The 20,071-nt window shown below is 40.8% G+C and overlaps 1 protein-coding gene across 4 annotated transcripts in view; it reads right to left on the reverse strand.

Moving 5' to 3' along the window:
- Positions 1–20,071, reverse strand: part of LOC149319331 (phospholipid-transporting ATPase VA-like) — a 170,229-nt gene that overhangs the window by 72,656 nt on the left and 77,502 nt on the right. For all 4 annotated transcript variants that reach the window (XR_016280173.1, XM_089511491.1, XM_089511490.1 and 1 more), the window contains one exon: positions 2,965–3,050. Coding sequence is in view for 3 of the 4 variants with exons in the window: in XM_089511491.1 (XP_089367617.1) it covers positions 2,965–3,050 (86 nt within the window). In the remaining variant the exon portion in view is untranslated. The remainder of the gene's footprint in view (positions 1–2,964; positions 3,051–20,071) is intronic.

Genomic DNA, 20,071 nt, shown 5'->3' on the forward strand with positions numbered 1-20,071 from the left:
TTATTATTTATTTTAAATTAGTGTAATATCTTTATTAAGATAACAACAAGATTACAAGAAATGTGCAAACGGAAAGATACCAAGATAGTCGTGATATTTATCAGATAGCAATGAAAGCCACATGCAGCAGGTTAGGGTATGAGATGAAAGGGGAGGGTGAAGAGAGAGTGAGCTGAAGCTGATCCAAATTATGAAATGAAATGCATAGAGGAGGATGTTCTAGATATTCAAAAGAGGTTTTAGCAGGTGATGTGATGGTTTCAGGTTTACTTAGAATTGTCTTGAAGATTTCTCAGTACAAAATGGTAAGAAAAGTTTGTCTCCTCATTTTTTAAAGTAGTGAAACAAGTTTTCACCTCAGAAATGTATCCAAGTGCATGTTCAACAGTTGTTTTTGCTACATACCACCAGAACACCAAAGAAAAACACTGAGAATTTATATATATATATATATATATATATATATATAGAGAGAGAGAGAGAGAGAGAGAGAGAGTATGGCATAGCATTAGTTAATAGTAGAATTCAATGAAATGCTTGGTAGCAATTCAGGATAGAGAAACTGAAGCACTTCTTCATTCAACATATAATTATGGAATTTGCTCTCCAAGGGGGTTGTTCCCACTATGGTTTAAACCAGATCATGATTTGAAATGACCCGGTTAAAACAACCATGGTTCTCACCTAATTCGAATTGCTGAAGTGATTTGGAAAGTTAGGCCATGTTTTTTCCCCATTTAACCCGTGTCAAAAAGACGCTGGGTTAAAGGGGTGTTTTTTGGGATGAATTGATTTATCCTCAAATAAATTGATTCATCCCAGTGGGAACCACAGGCAGATTTGAATCCGCCCCGGCTCAAGTTGGAACTAGGCGGGGCAGATTCTATTCCGCCACCAGTGATGGGGGGGGCAGCTGCAATGGCCCCGACCATCTCCCCGTCACAGGCCTCCCTGCCTCTTCATACCTGGGCCACCAGCTTCTCTTTGGCCTTCCTGCGACCTCCTTCCCACTTTCCCTGGGCATGGGGAATGGAAGAAGGTCAGGGAAAACTGGGAAGGAGGTCGCAGAGAAGCCGGGGAGAATTCTCTGCAAGCTTCCCCGGCCGTGGGGAACAGAAGGAGGCCACAGGGAAAATAGGGAAGCCAGTTAGAGGCTGAAGGATGCCAGAAGAAGCCAGTAAGGAGGCTGGGCCAGGGACAGTCGGGGCTAGGAGAGGCCAAGATGCCTGATCCAAATTGGTAAAATTGGCACAAACAGTGGGAATCTGGAACTATTTTTGTACCAATTCATCAAGGCACCGAATTATCCGTTAAGTGGGAACAAGAAGTGGCAATGCCCCTGCTTTTTGGTGGATTGCAAAAAGACTACCAAAATTCACAGAAGGACTAACTATAGCAGCTGCACAGAACCTCTGAGTCGAGAGGCATCATGCAATACTAGCTGTTGGAGAGAGAGGTAAGAGAGAAAAAACACTGGTTGCTTTTAAGCCCATTTATTGGATTACTGGAGCCATTGAGTTGGCAGCTTTGGAACAGTATGATGGACAAAATGGAGCCTTGATAAAATGTAACACAACTATTCTTGTGTTTACATTAGCACAAAGACTTTAATACTTTCACATGACTGAAAGAGTTTGAGACCTAGCCCAAAGACTGAAAAAGGGTTTCTCCATTCATACTGGTTGAGGTCAACGACTTAGAAGAAACAGACCTGTGTTGAGCTTTTACAGTGTTTCCATGTCTATTTTTGTTTTACTATATCTTCCCCAAATAGTTTAGCATTGCTTCACGATTTACTGTATTTCTTATTCAATTTATCTAGAGGCCTTAGGTTTTGTTTTGTGAATTGTTCATGTTCGGAAACACTTTCACATCAAGGTTTTCACAGATCTTACCTGCATCTCCATCTCGCTTTTCTGAGCAACTGCTGCATATGCAGGCATAAGATGAACAGATTCGTACTATCAGTCATATGAGTTAATTAGAACACTTGCTTCTTGCTAGTAGCGATGTTTTGGAAGTTTGACTTTCATGAATTCTGATACAAACTTACCTGATCTACAGCTCCTAGACTGATTTGTCGATCAAAATATAATTATCCTTCAGATTTCACATATTGTAAAGAGGTTCTTATTTCAAAAGATGTATCAGATGCAAGTAAAATGTATATCTCATTTATTATTTATGCTTCTTTTCTTTTAAAAAATATATCCTATTCTCCCCCCCTTTAAAATATAGCAAAACAGTTTATAATATAAACATCTAAAGTAATTCCAGTAGCTGAAAATAATAAAGTAATAAAACAACAGAAACAATTAAAGCAATTCATTAAAAGGGGATATTTAGCTAATTGTAGAAACATCTAGCTCTGGGAGTTTGTCTAATTTCAGTGGGGAGAGAATCCACAAAGTGGGAGTCACAACACGGAAGGCTATCTTCTGCATAACTACTGAACAAACCCCATAAGGACACATTACATATTTTAGGATAAAATCCAGACATTTAATTAAAATTCATTTAGAAAATGCCGGTTCTATAACAAAATTATTTTCAAATACAAATTTATATACAAACCATATATGGATGAATACAATTGAAACTGATACTGACTGAAAATAGATGGATCTCCCTCTCTCAGCATAAGCACATATCCTGTGAATTGACCAAACTCATTGTTTTCATGTGCTGTTAAGTCATTTTCATCTTATGATGACCCAAAAGAGTGAGAGATCTCCGAGACCTTATTATTAACAGGACTGCTCAAATCTTGCAAACTCTGGGCCAAGGCTTCCTTTCTGTACTGTGCTCTGTCTCTTTCCCTACTGCTTCCAATTAGTCTTCTCCACTGAGTCATGTCATCTTATGATATGTCCAGCAAACTTTTGGCTATATAAATAAAGGTTTCAGAAACCTGTACAGCAAGCTGACTTTTCATGAATATATGAAATTTCTGGATATACTCACATGAATCCTCGAAACCTACTTAAGTCATTATTTGGTTCTTCACATTCAATGATGCTAGTAAACTTCAATGGGTCAAATTCAGAGTCCTGGAATGAAGAAAATAATAGATTTAAGCAACTGACAGTATACTTGAAAGGCAAAATAATTATGACTCATCTGAGTGATTGAGCCATCTGCAAATAATAAGGGTTTTTTTTTGTTTTTTTAACCAAATTTGGAATATTATTCTGGCTTGTCTCAATTGGGAGTACAAGTGATGTTTAGAGACTTCAGAATCATTCTTTAAAAAGGGACAAACTGGCTCAGATCTCCATAGATACTCTTATAGCTCTTTGGGCATCAAATGACAACATTAGGGAGCTGAAAAAGCAGAGAGTCTCGTATATAACCTGTCTGGATTAATTGTGTATTTTCTCTTCCCCTTCCTTTTGCACGCTTACTGTGTTGGTGATAATGAAGGCAAAGAGCATCTGGTTCATTTTAGAAATGTTCAGAATGCTGGGAGATGTGGGTGATACTGGACATGGGTACCATGTTCTGCAAGACTGGTGACTCCCATGCCAAGCAGGCAATGATGCCCTCCCAGATTTTAGTCCAAACTTTAAAGGAGCCAAACATGTTGCTGAATCTGTTTTAGAGGTTGGGTTCAGTTGCCATGATAGCTCCTTCAAAGTTCAGACAAAAATGTGGAGTGCATTTACTGTGCAAACACAGTGAAGCCTCCAGCTGCATTATGTTAATCAAGGCCTCCAGACACATTGTGCAGTTCCAGAAGGTTGGTGGGTCTTCTTTTGATCTTCTGTAACACCTGCATGCAAAAGGTGGAGAGACGGTGAAGGCAAGGTCCAGTTTGTCAAGGAAGAGTATGAGGAGGCCTCCAGGTTCCTTTGAGCACTGAATCACATCTTTGAGTACATCTAGAGACTTAGGCCATTTATAACTAACCTGGGAATAAATGTATTGAATAAGTGTTTGGTAAAGTTTGGTAATTCAACTAACATTTCTGGGCTTAGTAATAAGTGAGACTGAGGCAAGGGAATCTAGCCCAGAGTTAATTTCTTGTCTTATATTATACAGAACAAAGCTAGTGTAGTATACTGGCTTGAGCCTTGGACTATGAGTAGAGATCAGGTTTTGATCCCCTGCTCAGCCAGGGAAACTATTGGATGACCTTGGGTAAGTCACACACTCTCAGCCCCAGAAAATCCTGTGATAAATTCACTCTAGAGTCACCATAAGTCAGAAATTACTTCAAGGCACATAACAACAAATTATACAAAATGCAATCCTAGCCAGCAAGAGGCAAGTCCCATGGAACTCAGTGGGATTTTTAGTACCCCTTCACATGAAGTGGCAGTAGATATATGGAGTTGAAAGCTTTCATGGCCAGCATCCATAGTATTTTGTGGGGTTTTCGGGCTATGTGGCCATGTTCTAGCAGAGTTTTTTCCTGACGTTTCGCCAGCATCTGTGGCTGGCATCTGAAGATGCCAGCCACAGATGCTGGTGAAACATCAGGAGGAAAGTCTTTTAGAACATGGCCATATAGCCTGAAAACCCCACAAAAAAACTATGGCAGTAGTTTCCATACAATGAGATGGTGAATTTTACTCCAAAGTTCAAAGCAGCTTTCCAAGATAATGAACTTTTTTCTTGAATTAGGTTCAACACAGTGGATAATACCTTTAAAGCTCATATATATATAAAAAAAAAACAGCTTCACCTTTCCACTGATATGGTAGCCCACAACTGTCCCTGCATTTATCTGCACATTTGTTTAAAAGTTTTCTAACCCACTTTTAAAGCACACCACCCTGACCAGGCAGTATGTAAAACATTAAAATGTGCAACATAATAATACTAGCAACAATAAGATATACCATGAACCCAACTAACATTAATTTGAAGGCAGCAGGAATAAAATGTTTTAAAAATACAGCACATTAAAATAATAGCAAATAAAAACTTTGTAAAGAACTTGAAAAAAGTTAAGATACATAACACAATCAAATATATCATAAGTGCACCAGAACACAAAGCAACCTGTTCAGGATCAAGCTTCAAAGGACCTTATTCTTTCTTAAGCAACCATTTTCACACCAAACATACACAGGTATTAAAATGCAGATGTTTTATTTACTTGACTCTGTCCCTCTGTGCAGCTTTGAAAAACATTTTATTCACCAAGGAAATACACACTAGGGAGCAAGTAGAATTCCACTTCCCCGCAGACCGTCTGCTGAGTATGCAAGATACTAAAAGCATGTGTAGGTAATTCAAATATGATAACACTTGCATGCTGAATTAGGATTCTGGAGACCAGGGTTCAAATTCCTGTTTATCTGTGGAAACCAACTGGGTGGCCTTGAGTAGATCCAATTCTTTCAACCTCTGAGGAAGGCGATTATAAATCCCCTCTGAACAATTCTTGCCAAGAAAATGTCAGGATAGGTTTGCCTTGGGTTGCAATAGTTGGAAATGACTTGAAGGCACACAAAACAACAAAGAAGTAAGAATATACTACAGTGGGCCCTTGGTATCTGTTGAGGTTTTGGTTCTAGGACTCCCAAAATCCATGCCCCATTATATACAATGGTGTAGTAAAATGGGGTCCCTTATATAAAATAGCAAAATCAAGGTTGGCTTTTTGGAATATATATATATATATATATATATATATATATATACATACATACATATATATACACACTTTCAAGCCATGGATGGTTGAATCCGTGGATAAAGACTCTATGGATATGGAAGGCTGACTGTACTACATAAAACAAAAGGAAATGCCCACTTCTGCTGTAACAACAGTTCCTGACATAAAAATAAAAAAACTGAGTCTGACTTGTTCAAAAATATCCAGGCAGGATGCAAATCTCCCACCCCTCCAGATCATTAGCTGGTTTCCAGTGTTTCAAGTTCAAGCAAAGATATACCGCAGTCTGGGAGAACATAGATCAATGCATCCTCAATTAGAACAATGTTAATACAAGCCTTCTGAAAATATAATCAGGACCTCCTTAATTGCTTCATGCTAGCTCAGATAAATTAATCCTGTACAGTAAATTAGGCACATACAGTAGGATTCTTCTTTCCTAATTAACATTTAAAATTCTTCTTGATTCCCTAACTAATTAGGCTCAAGCTGATACTTACACTGCCTGCGTGTAGTGATCATTTACCCACTTTTATAAGGAGTTATCACTGGACTTCCACAGCTGAGCAAATAACTTATTTTTGTTTAGACACAGAAATTTAAATGCTACATTTTTTCAGCTAGTCATGCTAATTAAAAGCTTTTCTGAATGCTCAAGTCTGGGGAGAAGATTGTCATATGGAAAATGAGCTATTGTTTTTTCATATATTTATTTATTGTATTTATACCCTGTTGTTCAGCTTTAAAGGCTCTCAGAGCAGCTTACAGATAGCTATTCAGATGGTTTTCTGCCCTTGGGATTAAAATCTAAAAAGACAGGACACAAAAGGAGAAGGGAATGGCGGTGGGGAAAGGGATCAAGTCTAATGGTTCTTCTCTCCCTCTGAGGCTTGGGCCAAAGCAGATGGATCAGAGAGGACCCTTCCTCTTGCTCTGGCTAGCCCTGATGGAGTTGGACCTGCCTTTCACTCCCTCCCAGGCCAGATGCTGCACACAGTTCTCACAATGGTCTTGAAAGTTGCACATTTACATTGAAATAAACTGTATTTTCCCATATTTCAAAGTGCAACTTCAGTATGTGCAGAACTGTGATACTTCTGCAGATGGGACATTTTTTTGCTGTTCTATAGCTGGAAAATTCAGTTGCCTTTTGCTCCAATTCATTTTGTACATTTCCTTACCCATGTTTTCATCCTGTCGCCTACCCATAGTAATTATCAAATTAAATGGAGTTTTCTCTCAAAATACTAATCTTTCATGTGATTTGCTACAACATATGATGCAAATTTCATCCTATGTCGCCTGTGTTTTTCTCTCTATAAATACAAAGAAATTGATACTGTGCTCACGAATGAAGCCATAGTTTTCAACTGCACCACTCAAAATGACTAACAGACTTTTGCTAATGTAAAAACAACTGTTTTTTTCTTTTCATTTATTGCATCTCTACTGAAGAACCTGTTGCTAAGACTGAACACAAATCTAGGGAACACCTGGATGATGTAGCATGTGTTTCCCCAGCAAACTCCCTCTGGTAGTTCCTTTGATACTGATTGCTTTCAGTATCAAACAGATACGTTTTTATTCTCACAGCCATTTAAATCCTGTGTACAATTGTGTACTTATGCTTTATTAATGTAAATTTTAACTCTGACTCTTTTAGCTCTTTGCATATAGGGTTGCCATAATTCTCTACTAAAAACAGGGACAAAATGTAGGACAACATTTCCTACATTTTGTCCCTGTTTTTAGTAGCGAATTATGGCAACTTTATTTGCATATGATCTGTTTTCAGTTAGTTTTAATTCACTGCTGTGTTGTGCTGGTTTTGGATTAGTTTTACATGAATTTTTGGATTCTATATTCCTGTATGTTGCCTGGAAATAGATTTGTTATAGGATGGCTACTGAGTTTTAAAAATAAATCAATAAAACATGATTACACATTTATAAACTGGAAAAAAAACAGTCATTATGGGTAGGCTTGGGTTTTGTTTTTGTTTTGTTTTGTTGTCTCAGCAGTGCTATGTATAATCTAAAATGCACATTGCATCTGGAACAGCTGAATATAACTAACTCTGCTACATCTACAAGTAGACTTCAGGGCTTTAACATCAAGTCAGCCCTCTACTCTTCACAATGTTGTGCATTTTTCATTGGTTCTAAAAAGCCACTCCCCAATGGTAGATTTTCAATATTTTTACTTATGACTCTACTCAGTTTACTTTGTTTCATAGCATTATAAAGTTGCAGGAAACCTTACAAATGTGTATGACTGTATGGACAATAAGCATAAATATATTTTCATATATGTACAAAGCTCAAAACTATGTTGTTGCAATATGACTGCAGTTTGATAACTGTAAAGACTATTGGATCAAAAAATGACAATTCCTCAATTGATTGTGGCATATGTGCAGAGGAAGGGGGTCAGATCGGATTGTTTTTATCTGGAATTTAGCAAAGAATCTTTTGCCACTGCATCTGCCATTCTTGTGTGGAATGTAGTTATGCAAGTGCTGCAGAAATGTATTAAATACTGTTTGTTACACAAGTATTGATCAGGGTTACCAAGTTCTTCCTCCTAGAATTGTTGCAGCATTTTCTGAACTTACGTACTTGTCTTTCTCTGTAACCAGAAGAGCTGTAATATTTGAACTGCATGCGAATCTCTGTGTCCTACTGGACATACTGTACTCCCAGGTGAGAGGGGAAAATATGTATTTTTAAAGAAGCTTACATTTCCCACCCAATGTTACTTTCTTTCTCAGAGTTTGTGTACATTCACATACACATATTTCCACACATTTTCCACACAATGTTATTTTCTCTCTCAGAGTTTATGTGTACATTCATGTATACATATAGGATATATATCTTATGTGTACATACACAGAGTGAGAGAGATTAATAACATGGTGCATTTAATAATGTAATTTTTTCTGGCTGCTTCTCGGTTGTGCATTTATATCTCTGTTTTTCCCTTGACCTCCCACCCCATGTTCATACTAATGCTGTGCAAGAGCTGATCTGATCTGTAAACATCATATAATGGTGTTTTCATCCTCAATCTGCAACAGATGGGTAAATCCTGACTGTATGAGAATTAACATAGAATCACAGAGTTGGAAGAGACCCCAAGGGCAAGGACAGTATGAGACAATACATGTGAACATAGTGTCCACAGCAGAAAATTCAAATTAAAGGGACAAAGAACTGAAACATCCTTTTCACCGAAGAAGCTGCATTGGTTTGTGACAACAGCGAGGTAGGGAAGTGGGCAATGGCTGCAAGGAACCTATTCTGGCACCAGCTTATCTTTATCTGCAACATCTGATCTATTTATGACTTACTCAGAATAAAGTGGATAGTATCACTGAAGAACAAATTGCTACACCATGTTTTTCATATGATTCTAGAATATGTAAAACACTGTAAAGAATGTGTAGCAATCCTTAAAATAAGCTTGGCAAGTAGGCATTAATACAGTATTTTCATTTTATAAGTGGTAATGCTAATGGACTTGCCCAAAACTAGAGAGGAAATATGTTCCTTGGAAGGATTTGAACTCAGTTCACCAGAGTTAAATTGTGACAGTCTGTCTTTTAAACTACATGCTACAGCGGGCCCTTGCTATCCACTGGGTTTGGTTCCAACATCCCGTGTTTACCAAAATTCACGGATGTTAGAGTCCCATTAAATTAAATTAAAATTGAATCCATGGATCAGGAGTTCATGGGTATGGAAGGCCAATTGGATATTACTTTCTCTCCCCCCCCCCCCCAATGCCTGTGTCAATTTATATGGGGGTAAAATTCACCCAGAAATCTTTCCATGCAAACTTCCAAATAAAGATATCTGCCAACAACCCAAACTGCATATGTTTTGACTAGGAGAAAATGGTTCCTTCTTGGCTGCCAGTACACAGGAAAACTACTATTTGTGAATTTATTTTTAAGTGGTAGGGTTGTTGTTGTTTTTTTAAGTAGTAATCTCTCTCATAATGTTTATGCCTCCCTCCCTCCCTGCCTGCTATATGGAGAAAACAACTAGCCTTGGGCTGAAAATACTGATGGTCAATGCTAGGTCAGTTAATGGAAAAAACATCCTTGATGTGATCCTGGATGCGAACACTGACCTGGTTTATATAATAGAGGCCTGGCTGGATAAAGCAAGATGTTTGTGAATCTTTCCCAGCATTGTCCACCTGGGTTCTCTGTTTAGCAGCAGCTGAGGCTTTGAGAGTGGGAAGCTGGAGTTTCGGCTATCTGTTGGGAGCCCATCTCCTTCTCCAGGCACCCTGTCCTACAGTCTGCTGGGCCTGAGTGTGTGTTTTTGGAGGTGGGTTGAAGGAGCAGATTAGGAATTCTGTTAGTGTGCCACCGAACTCCCTGCTTCCTGAACTGACCGTTGGCCTCATTGGTAGTGTTGGAGCCTTGCCGACTTCTTGTCTTGTGGGACTTCAACATCCATGCTGAGATGTCTCTTTAGAAGTGGCTTAGGACTTCATATCCTCCATAACAACCATGGGTCTGTCCCAAGTAGTATCTGATGCCATGTTCAGGACACAATCTGGCCCTGGTTGTCTAGATTGGCCAGGACGATAGTGATCTGGCTATGGAGAAAATTTCCATAGTCCCATTGCCATGGATCAATCAATACCTGACAGGTTTTAGATTTTACAAGACTCAGAGCCTCTACAAGGATCAGGACCCAATTAAGAGGGTCCACCTCAGGAGGCTAATGGATCTGAATGGATTCCTCATGACTCTTGGGGACTGTCTTGTTGACACAGCTTCTGATCCAGCTAAAGCCCTGGCAGATTTCTATAATTTGAAAATTGTCATGGTGTGGACACAACCCACCTATGCATCCCTTCCCACAGATCCACGTGAGCTGCCTGGTTTACTAGGAAGCTGGTAGTAATGAAATCAGTGGGTCAGAGACTAGAGAGCTGATTGCAGAAACCTCAGAGTCATTCTGACTGAATACTGGCAAGAGCTCATTAGAAAGCCTATGCCATGACAGTGATGCAAACTAAGAAAGCTTTTCTGTCCCCATTGCAGTTGCACAGTGTTATCCAGCAGAGCTGTCTTGAACAGTCAGGGGCCTTTTATGCTCTGCCCTACAAAATCAGCAGGTAGACCACCTAGGAGCCTCTTATGAAGAATCTCCAAGATACTTTGAAGATAAAATCACTGAGATCTGTATGATGTGGACGCTGTGGTTAATTCAGGTCCAGTGGATGTAATCTTGACTCTTGCTTGTCCTTTGATATGTTTCAGTTTGTGCAGCCTGAGGATGTGGACAGGATCCTTGGAAAGGTGAGAGGTTCAATATGGATACAAGACCCATGCCCTCCCTGGCTTATAAAAGCAGTTATGGGAGCCTGCCTGATTGTGTATGGAGAATGGTGAATGCCTCACTGCAGCAAGGCAGAGCTCTATTCTGTCTAAAAGAGGCTGTGATGAGGCCTTTACTGAAAATACTATCCCTGAGCTGACAGTACTAGATAATTACTGGCCAGTATCCAATGTCCCTCTTCTGGGCAAAATTCTGGAGTGTGTGGTGGTCTCTCAGCTCCAGAGGTTCCTAGATGAAATTGATTATTGCATATATTATAAATTGACCTCATGGGAGAGGACATCCAGAGTTTTGAAGTTAAGTGTCACTAGTGTGTTGCAAGAAAGTTGTTTCGGTGCTAAACCAGTGTCTGGTGTCAGTAATGTAAGAGAGCAAAGAAATTGAAACAAAATCCATACAAGATGGAGGTGCTCCAGCTTGGTTGGAAGGAAGATCAGGGAATAGGGATGGGGTTACAATCCCCCTGAAATTTCAGATTTGCAGCTTGAGTGCACATTTGGACTCTGATTTGAGGCTGGATGTGCACGTTTCAGAAATCGTCAGGAGTGCATTTGCACAGATAAAACAAGTGTGCCAGCTGTGCCCATTCCTTGAGACATAAGATCTGGTCACGGTAACACATGCCATGAATACACCCTTACAGGATTACTGTAACATGTTCTATGGGGGGCTGCCTTTGAAAACTGCTCAGAAACTTAAGCAGGTCCAAAATGCTGTGGCCATACCAGTCCATTCCCAGGCAGAATTCAAAAGGGAAGGCTTTCTCTCAGTCCCACTACCATCACAAGGTTGTTTGTTGAAGACCCAGGAGACAGACTTCTCAGTGGCTACTCCCAGATTGTAAAATTCCCTCCCACAGGAGGTTCAGTTGCCCCCCTCTATCTTTTCCTTTTGATGGTAAGCTAAGACAGAGTTTTTGCCAGGGCTTTTTTTTAAAATCATGATCAGTGTTTTCATATTGTTTTACACTTGTTTTTAATTGTTGTTGTTGTTGTGTGCCTTCTGACTTATTTCATTCTTTGTAAACTTTTGTATAAATAATGTTTTAATTGCATGTTGATTTTTACATGCTGTAGGCCACCTGGGGTCCTACAGAAGGAGCAAAGTGGGATACCAACTGAATAAATAAATAAATAGGACTAAAACCACTTGGTAGAAACTACAGAGAAGGAGATTTCAGCCAAATGTCAGACAAAATGTTCAGACATTTAGAGCTTTTCAAGAATGGGACCAACTTGCCTTGGAAGGCGCTGGACTCTCTTTTGCTGAAGATTTTAAAATAGAGTGATGCTGTAACTTCTAGGGATGGGGTAGCTGTATCCTGGAATTACAGTTTCTGCCATAAATTGACCTCCAAGGTACCTTTCCAACTCTTTATGATTCTGTGAAGGTTTTTATATCTATTAGACTGCAACATAATACAGTATCTGAGTTAGAAGTAGCAGCAACAACAGCTTTATTTAATCTTTTATTTCATTTAGCACTTTTTCAAAAGGAAAAAAAAATATAATATCTTAATTTCCTTGACAAATGTTAAGATAGAAATAGTAGAGACAGCAGAGAGTCCTCCCGCTGAAGGCCAAGTTAATCAAACAAAAGCTCCTAGTGACTGCTGAACTCAGCAAACAGAGACTGATCCCAGTGCTCTGTAGATATATTAGGTTCAGCATCAGTTGTAAGTTTATGAACACATATCCTTTCTCCCAGGAAGACATGCCAACAAAGGGCAAATCTCTTGCATATATTGGCTTGCTGTTCAGAAAGGAAGTCTTTTGCACCTAAGTTGTCAAGTCTTAGAAAAGCAATTTCACTGGCTTCATTTATCAACACTGCAAAACATACTTTATAATATAATATAATAAAATTTATATGCTGCAGAATTGTTATACCTCAGTTCATTTGTGATCAAAAAGGAATGTCTTCCTTCAGTTCTGTTGATCATGCATTGGTGATCTGTTACAATTGTTTTAAAAGGCATTAGCCAGTCTGTGAGAGAAATGAGTAGATTCAACTGCAGCAGTAGTCTGGGAAAAGAGGCGGGAATCTATCCTGTCCCTCTTGAACCACAGAAATTTGATTTATACCTCCATCCTTTGTAAAATGGAAGCGTGGCTGCAAGCTGTTCAGATACAGTCACTGACAGTGCTGGCCAGAAAATTTTTATTCATCAGTATGAGTGAGCACATACATTAACCAAGGCCTTCCTGTGATTGCTTTGCCAGTGCAAATTTGGGTTTCAAACTGATCAAAGTCATGTCATTCTTTACATTTGTCACCCTACTTCAGCAGGAAAGATTCTGGAGCAGATCATTCGTGAACATTTAGAAGGCAATTCCATAATCACAAAAAATCAACATGGGTTTCAGAGAAACAAGTCACGCCAGACAAATCTAATCTCTTTCTTTTGATAAAATTACTAGCTTGGTAGATGAAGGAAATGCTGTGAATATAGTATATCTTGATTTCAGTAAGGCCTTTGACAAGGTTTCCCATGACATTCTTGCAAACAAACTTGTAAAATGTGGGCTAGACAAAGTAACTGTCACATGGATTTGTAACTGGTTGACTGGCCGAACCCAAAGGGTGCTCAACAATGGCACCTTTTCATCCTGGAGAGAAGTGACCAGTGGGGTCCCACAGGGCTCTGTCCTGGGGCCAGTGTTATTCAACATATTTATCAATGACCTGGATGACAGAATTGGGAGCATACTTATCAAATTTGCAGATGACACCAAGTTAGGAGGAATAGCTAATACTCCAGAGGACAGGATCAAAATTCAAAATGACCTGAATAGACTTGAAAGCTGGGCCAAAGCTAACAAAATGAAATTCAACACGGAGAAATGTAAGGTACTGCACTTAGGGCCGAAAAATAAAATGCACAGAAATAGGATGGGGGACACCTGGCTGAATGAGACTACATGTGAAAGGGATCTTGGAGTCCAAGTAGACCACAAGTTGAACATGAGTCAACAGTGCGATGCAGCAGCTAAAAAGGCCAATGCAATTTTAGGCTGCATCAATAAAAGTATAATGTCTAGATCAAGAGAAGTAATAGTATTCTGCTTTGGTCAGGCCCCACCTGCAATATTGTGTCCAGTTCTGGGCACTACAATTTAAAAAGGACATTGAGAAACTGGAGCGTATCCAAAAGAGGGCAACTAAAATGGTGAAGGGTCTGGAAACCATGCCCTATGAGGAACGACTTAGGGAGCTGGGGATGTTTAGCCTGGAGAAAAGATTAAGAGGTGACAGCCCTGTTTAAATATTTGAAGGGGTGTCATATTGAGGAGGGAACAAGCTTGTTTTCTGCTGCTCCAGAGAACAGGACCAGGAACAATGGATCCAAGCTGCAGGAAAAGAGATTCCACCTCAACATTCACCCCTGACCTATGGGCGTATTCCTGCATGTATCAGCTAGTAACAATGGGGACAGAGGGATTTATTGGTTGGTCCAGATGGGGGTTAATTTTTCCTTACAAGATGACAGAATCCCAGTTGTCCTGAAGGAGGTGGTTGCAGCTGTAAGCATGAACAGGGAATGGGAAAGAGGAGTCACACTTCCCTAAGATTAGGCAAGGGAAAGGTGAAATCTCCCTTAATTTATCTGGCATAATTGGACCCCCTTAATGTTCATATTGTTGAATCTCCTCAGACATTAGCAATCAGAGCTGTAATAAAGGATTACATGCTAAGAAATATTAAACTGTGTGATTGTTGTTGAGCCTTCCCAGGAATAATAAAGGATGTCTGTCATCTACCCTAGGCCCCTTTACTTGGGAGTGAGCTACAATGAACACAGGGAGGGCATTTCTACATACACCTTGTGCTTGTACTGTAAAGGTCTTCTGTATTTAAGGATGTTTGAATGACAATGGACAGAAAACATAATTTGCTCTTCCCCTGGAAGTAACTGTAAGGAAGCAGACAACCCACCTACTATTATTGCATCCTCTCAGCTGAAAAACTGTTTTGGGGACCCTAAGTATAAGACTATTTCTGTGAATGCTGTCTCTGGATCAAGCAAACAGAAGTCACTATTGGTGAGCAGCCAACATTCCATTGTTAGGTACGGTCCTCAAGCTGGTAGTTGCTGAGCAACTCCAGCATTTCTTGGATGGGATTGATAGGCTGCTGGAAAACCACACCCAGATTAATAGGTTTGCAGATTTGCTACATGGAATGGCTCCATCATTGTTGGCCTCTTCATGTCTGTGTGTGTATGAGTGCTATGAGCCAGGATGATGATGCCAATACTTCATTCTCTAGAATTCTCACTTACACAACTCTTCAAAACTAGAGTTGTGTAAAGTGAATCCTGTGGGCCACATGTGTTCTCTGAAGCCCTTCACAGCCCTCCAATCCCACAACAACAACAACAACAATAATATCAGCATGACTTTTGGAAATTTTAAGTACCAAATCATGCAGAAAGCTTCCTAAACCCACAAAAACATGCAGTTCCCATCCAACCCACTACAAGCCCCACAGAATCCTGTTTCTTTCTCACTGCTGTGCGCCTTCCAGCCATTTCTGACTGAATGACAAGCCTAAAGTGAACCTATTATGGAGTTTTCTTTAATACCCTCAAATACCTCCATTTTCATCTGTAGTCCTTTTCAAAATATAGAACCATGATGCCATTTTGAGAGGGAGTGTAGAGGGAAATTGAGTTATCTGAGCTTTCTTTGACAGGGTGTGGCAGGTGCGATAGTCTGAATTAACAAAACTTACCTAAGTGTTGACCTACCAAGTTCTCATTGGTTCATTAGGATTGCACTAGCTGGGCTAACAACTAGGCTTCACGCACAGTCTTTTGTTTGAAATTTTCCTCTATTTGGTTTAGGTATAATTTAAAGATAAATAACCATAAGAAGCACCCAAACCAGGATGGTACTCATGTCATTTGGTCTCAAACTTCCTCATTATGGTTAGATGTATTTTAATTATATTTATGCCATGGCTAGGGAATGTGTGGGCTTTCAGATGTTTTTGGAATGGAATGCAACTCCCATCAGCCCCAGCAGAGCCAATGGTAAAGGATTATGGTAGATGCAGCTCACTAATATCTGAAAGTCCATGTATCCCCATCCCTGCTTTCATTATAGTAATTCTTTCTAAATTTAAATTCAAAGTCATAGCCATGTTAGTCTGGAAAATCAGTATGCGAAGGGATCTTGCAGCACCTTTGAGACTAACTGAAAGATAGAAATTGGAAGTATGAGCTTATTTCCTCGGATGCATTTGGTGGAATAGATAGCCCAGCCAGAGGCCTATATAGCAGTCTGAGTGTGAGAATGTCCATAGAAACCCATTAAGTTTTGCATTCCTCTGGACATATTCACACAGAGACTATTATATACTGTAGATCTGTCCTTGGTGCTTCCACTCCACTAAATACATCTGATGAAGTAGGCTCCACTAAATGCATCTGATGAAGTAGGCTCACACACAAACTACTATATAGATCTCTCCCTGGGCTTTCCACTCCACCAAATGCAACTGAAGAAGAAAGTTCATGCTACCAACTTCTTTCTATCTTTCAGTTAGTCTCAAAGGTGCTGAAAGATCTTTCTACTTTCTAAATGCCAAAAGAAAAAAAATCAGATGGAAATATGCAGGCTGCCTCTGCCGGTTTTAGTAATTTATTTCTTCTTCGCTGGCAATGCACAAGGGACCATCCTAGTTTCTACATTAGTCAGTCCTGGACATGTGGGGTATTTTTCCAATATAAGAACCTCAGCTTTCTTTATTGGAGGAAAGAGAAGAAAGCCCAGGAAAGGAGGATCAATGTGTTTTCAGTATTACAGGGCAGGCTGTCTGGCTACCACACCCTCAGTAATTGCCTATGGAATGTTTTATGTGAGCTGGAAATATTTTGTCAGCCACACTGTGAAGAGTGGTGGAGCTGATCTATTCCCTGTTTGCACCAGTCAGGTTTTATAAGAATGATTTATAGTGTTTTGAAAACTTTAACCTATACCGGTAGAAAATATTTACATCCTCAATTCTCTGCTGTATATAAAAATAAAGATATCACCACTATATATATATATATTTTAAAAACCTGCTGTTTTCTCTACACATTACTGTTCTACTTAAATTTCATTGATTTCCCTGGAATTTAATGGTGTGTAAGAAGACAGTTAGTTTCTGGAGACTCTTATAGAAAGAAAGAGTTGTTAACCAGGGGGCTCTTTCCAAACTATTGGCCAGCTCTAGAATATATCTGGACAAATTCAATTTAAAAGAGGTTCCTATGAAAAAAGTGCACTAAAATTTGAAAGGCTGGTTTGTGACTTCTCTCTCTACAACGTGGCCATGTGGGAATGCAAACTCATTGTGTCAACATATTCTTCACACCTGTCAGCATACTTGGAACTTGCTGCAACTAAGGATTTTCCAGTGTGTTAGGAAACTGCAAACTAAAAGCAACAGTAATAGGGAGTTGTGTTGTTCTCCCATCCTCCTAGGCAGCCACAAGAGAAAGAGAAAGAGAAAGAGAAAGATTGAGAGAGAGAGAGAGAGAGAGAGATGCACCCCCTTTTAGGTGGAAAGCTGGGCCTAGAAGGGTACATCCTCAGGGCTGAGGAAAAACAGAGGATATTAGCTTAAGTCTTGTAGGCTAACACATGTTATTTGGCAGAAGCTTGAGCAGAATACAGCTGACTTCATTATATAGATTTTAAAAAATCATGCTGTGTGGTCCCAGTTGGCAGATTATTATACACATGCTTAGGTGGGTGGAAGAGTGTAATCCAAAGGAACTGAAATGCAAAAGGTCCCCTGACTCCGTTGATTACAACTTCTCCACCTACATATATGCACATATAATTATCTGCTAAGTGAGACAACATTCCATGCATCTGACAGACTTTGATTCACATAAGCTTTGTTGCTGTGTGTGGCTTCAAGTAATTTCCAACTTATGACAACCCTATCACGGGGCTTTTCTTAGTGAAATGTATTTTAATTTACTAGAGCTTACTATATAGTAACGTATCACACACAAACACATACACACAGAGCTGTGATACCCCCAATGGGAGACCACATCCATCCTACCAGAAGAATCACTCTGCTTCCTAAAGGATTTTCTCATTCATCTTGCTCCAATTTAGGGGGAAACTGTGCGTAAATAGTAGAATACTCCAATATTTTGATTTTCCTGATAACAAGTTCACAGTCTACCTTGTCCTAACAACTCTCCTTTGAACGTTCCCTGCTTTCTACTCTATAAATATATCTTCCACATTCCTTAGCACTCTGTTATTCATTAGAAGCTACTCTCAAGTTCTCCAAACTTTCAATTGTTTATTTTATGTTATTTTACAGACCACACTCAATCTTACCTGCCAACTTCAACTATGGTCTACTGATTTCCCTTTAGCGGGGAAGGAAAACTCACACGTGAGTAAAACATGAGTCAAATATTGATTTGGGGTTATCTTAAATCAGGTGAGGAAAAAATGATGTTGCTCAACCGAAACTTCTGTCAGCTCTTATTAGTCCAACCAGTGATGTGGGATGATGGCTGGAATTTTTACTGAACTAACCGAGGTTTGTGGTATTGCTTGAACCTGGCAAATAGTGATTACCTTTAACTATGGATAGTGAAAACTAGCTAACTCATCCTATGGTTTACAAAACTGACTACTGTTCCAGTAATCATAGTATAAAATTAATGACAGTTTAATATTCATACAACACAGATATGTGATGTTAGTGTAAAACTGGGGTAGGCAACCATTTTGAGCCGGGGGCCGGGTTGCTGTCCCTCAGACAACTGGGGGGCCGAAGCCGGAGGGGGTGGAGCTCCCACCCTCCCAGGCCCTTCCCTTCGGCTTTTCCCTTCGGCCGAAAGCGCTCCAAGGGGCCCTTTTGGCCAAAGGGAAGGGCTTGGGCACTTCGGCCAAAGGGGAGGGAGGCCGAAGGGAAGGGCTTGGGCACCCGTCCCAGGCCCTTCCCTTCGGCCGAAAGGGCTCCAAGGGGCCCTTTTGGCAAAAGGGAAGGGCTTGGGCAGGCCACCTCCTGGGCTCCTCCACGGCCCTTGCAGCCCCAGGCTTCTCTTTCCAGAGGGAGGCCTGGGGCTGCATGGGCCGAGAAGGAGCCCGCGGAAGCGGCCTGCTGCCTCCTGGGCTCCGCCATGGCCTTTGCAGCCGCAGGCCTCTCTCTCCGGAGGGAGGCCTGGGGCTGCATGGGCCGAGAAGGAGCCCACGGAAGCGGCCTGCCACCTCCTGGGCTCCTCCACGGCCCTCACAGCCCCAGGCCTCTCTCTCCGGAGGAAGGCCTGGGGCTGCATGGCTTCCTACAGGCCCGCTGCGACCCCTGGAGCCCTGCTGGAGGGCTCCAGCGACCGCAGCGGGCCTCCTACAGGCCCGCTGCATGGCCTCTCGCATGAGCGGAAGGGCCGCTTGCGCGAGAGGCACCTCCGCTCTTACACGAGAGCACAAGGCCAAAGGCCGCTCGCACGAAAGGCCAAAGGCTCTGCGCGAGAGGTCCTGCCGCTGATTGCCCCGTGCCGGTGGCAATCAGCGGCAGGACCAGGCTGGGGCCGGTCCCAAGGCCTCGGCGGGGCGGATCTGGCCCGCGGGCCGGGGGTTGCCGGCCCCTGGTATAAAATGTAAGGATGCTTTTGTTCTCTTCATAGCTGCACTGGAAGAAACAAGATGGACATAGGTTTTTGTTTTTAAGAACTGTATTGAATGATCTGTTTTGAAAACAAGACAGTTACTCCTCACATGGCTTGTTTTAAAAAGGTGTTTTGTGTACTGGCAGCATGGTTGCTGCTCTGGGATAGCAAAAATTGTGAGATGCTACATGTGTTGCCCACCCTGGCATTCAGTATCTGAAGAAAAAAAAATGGGCAGTACCATTTCTTCAAAACAGGGGCTACCAAAATATGGCCCTCCATATGTTGTTAGACTTCCACTTCCATTCAATACAGCTAGCATAGCCAATGATGTGGAATTCTGTAGTTTCACACCATCTGGAGGGCCACATTTCCTACACTCCTGCTTTACCCCAATGTTTTTCCACATGTATGATACTGAGTGAGGAATTCATAGAAATTCATAGAATC

The sequence above is a fragment of the Sceloporus occidentalis genome, unplaced genomic scaffold (assembly GCF_023333645.1).
Source record: "Sceloporus occidentalis isolate IW3139 unplaced genomic scaffold, rSceOcc1.0.p SCAF_2, whole genome shotgun sequence".
NCBI classification, from domain to species: Eukaryota; Metazoa; Chordata; class Lepidosauria; order Squamata; family Phrynosomatidae; genus Sceloporus; species Sceloporus occidentalis.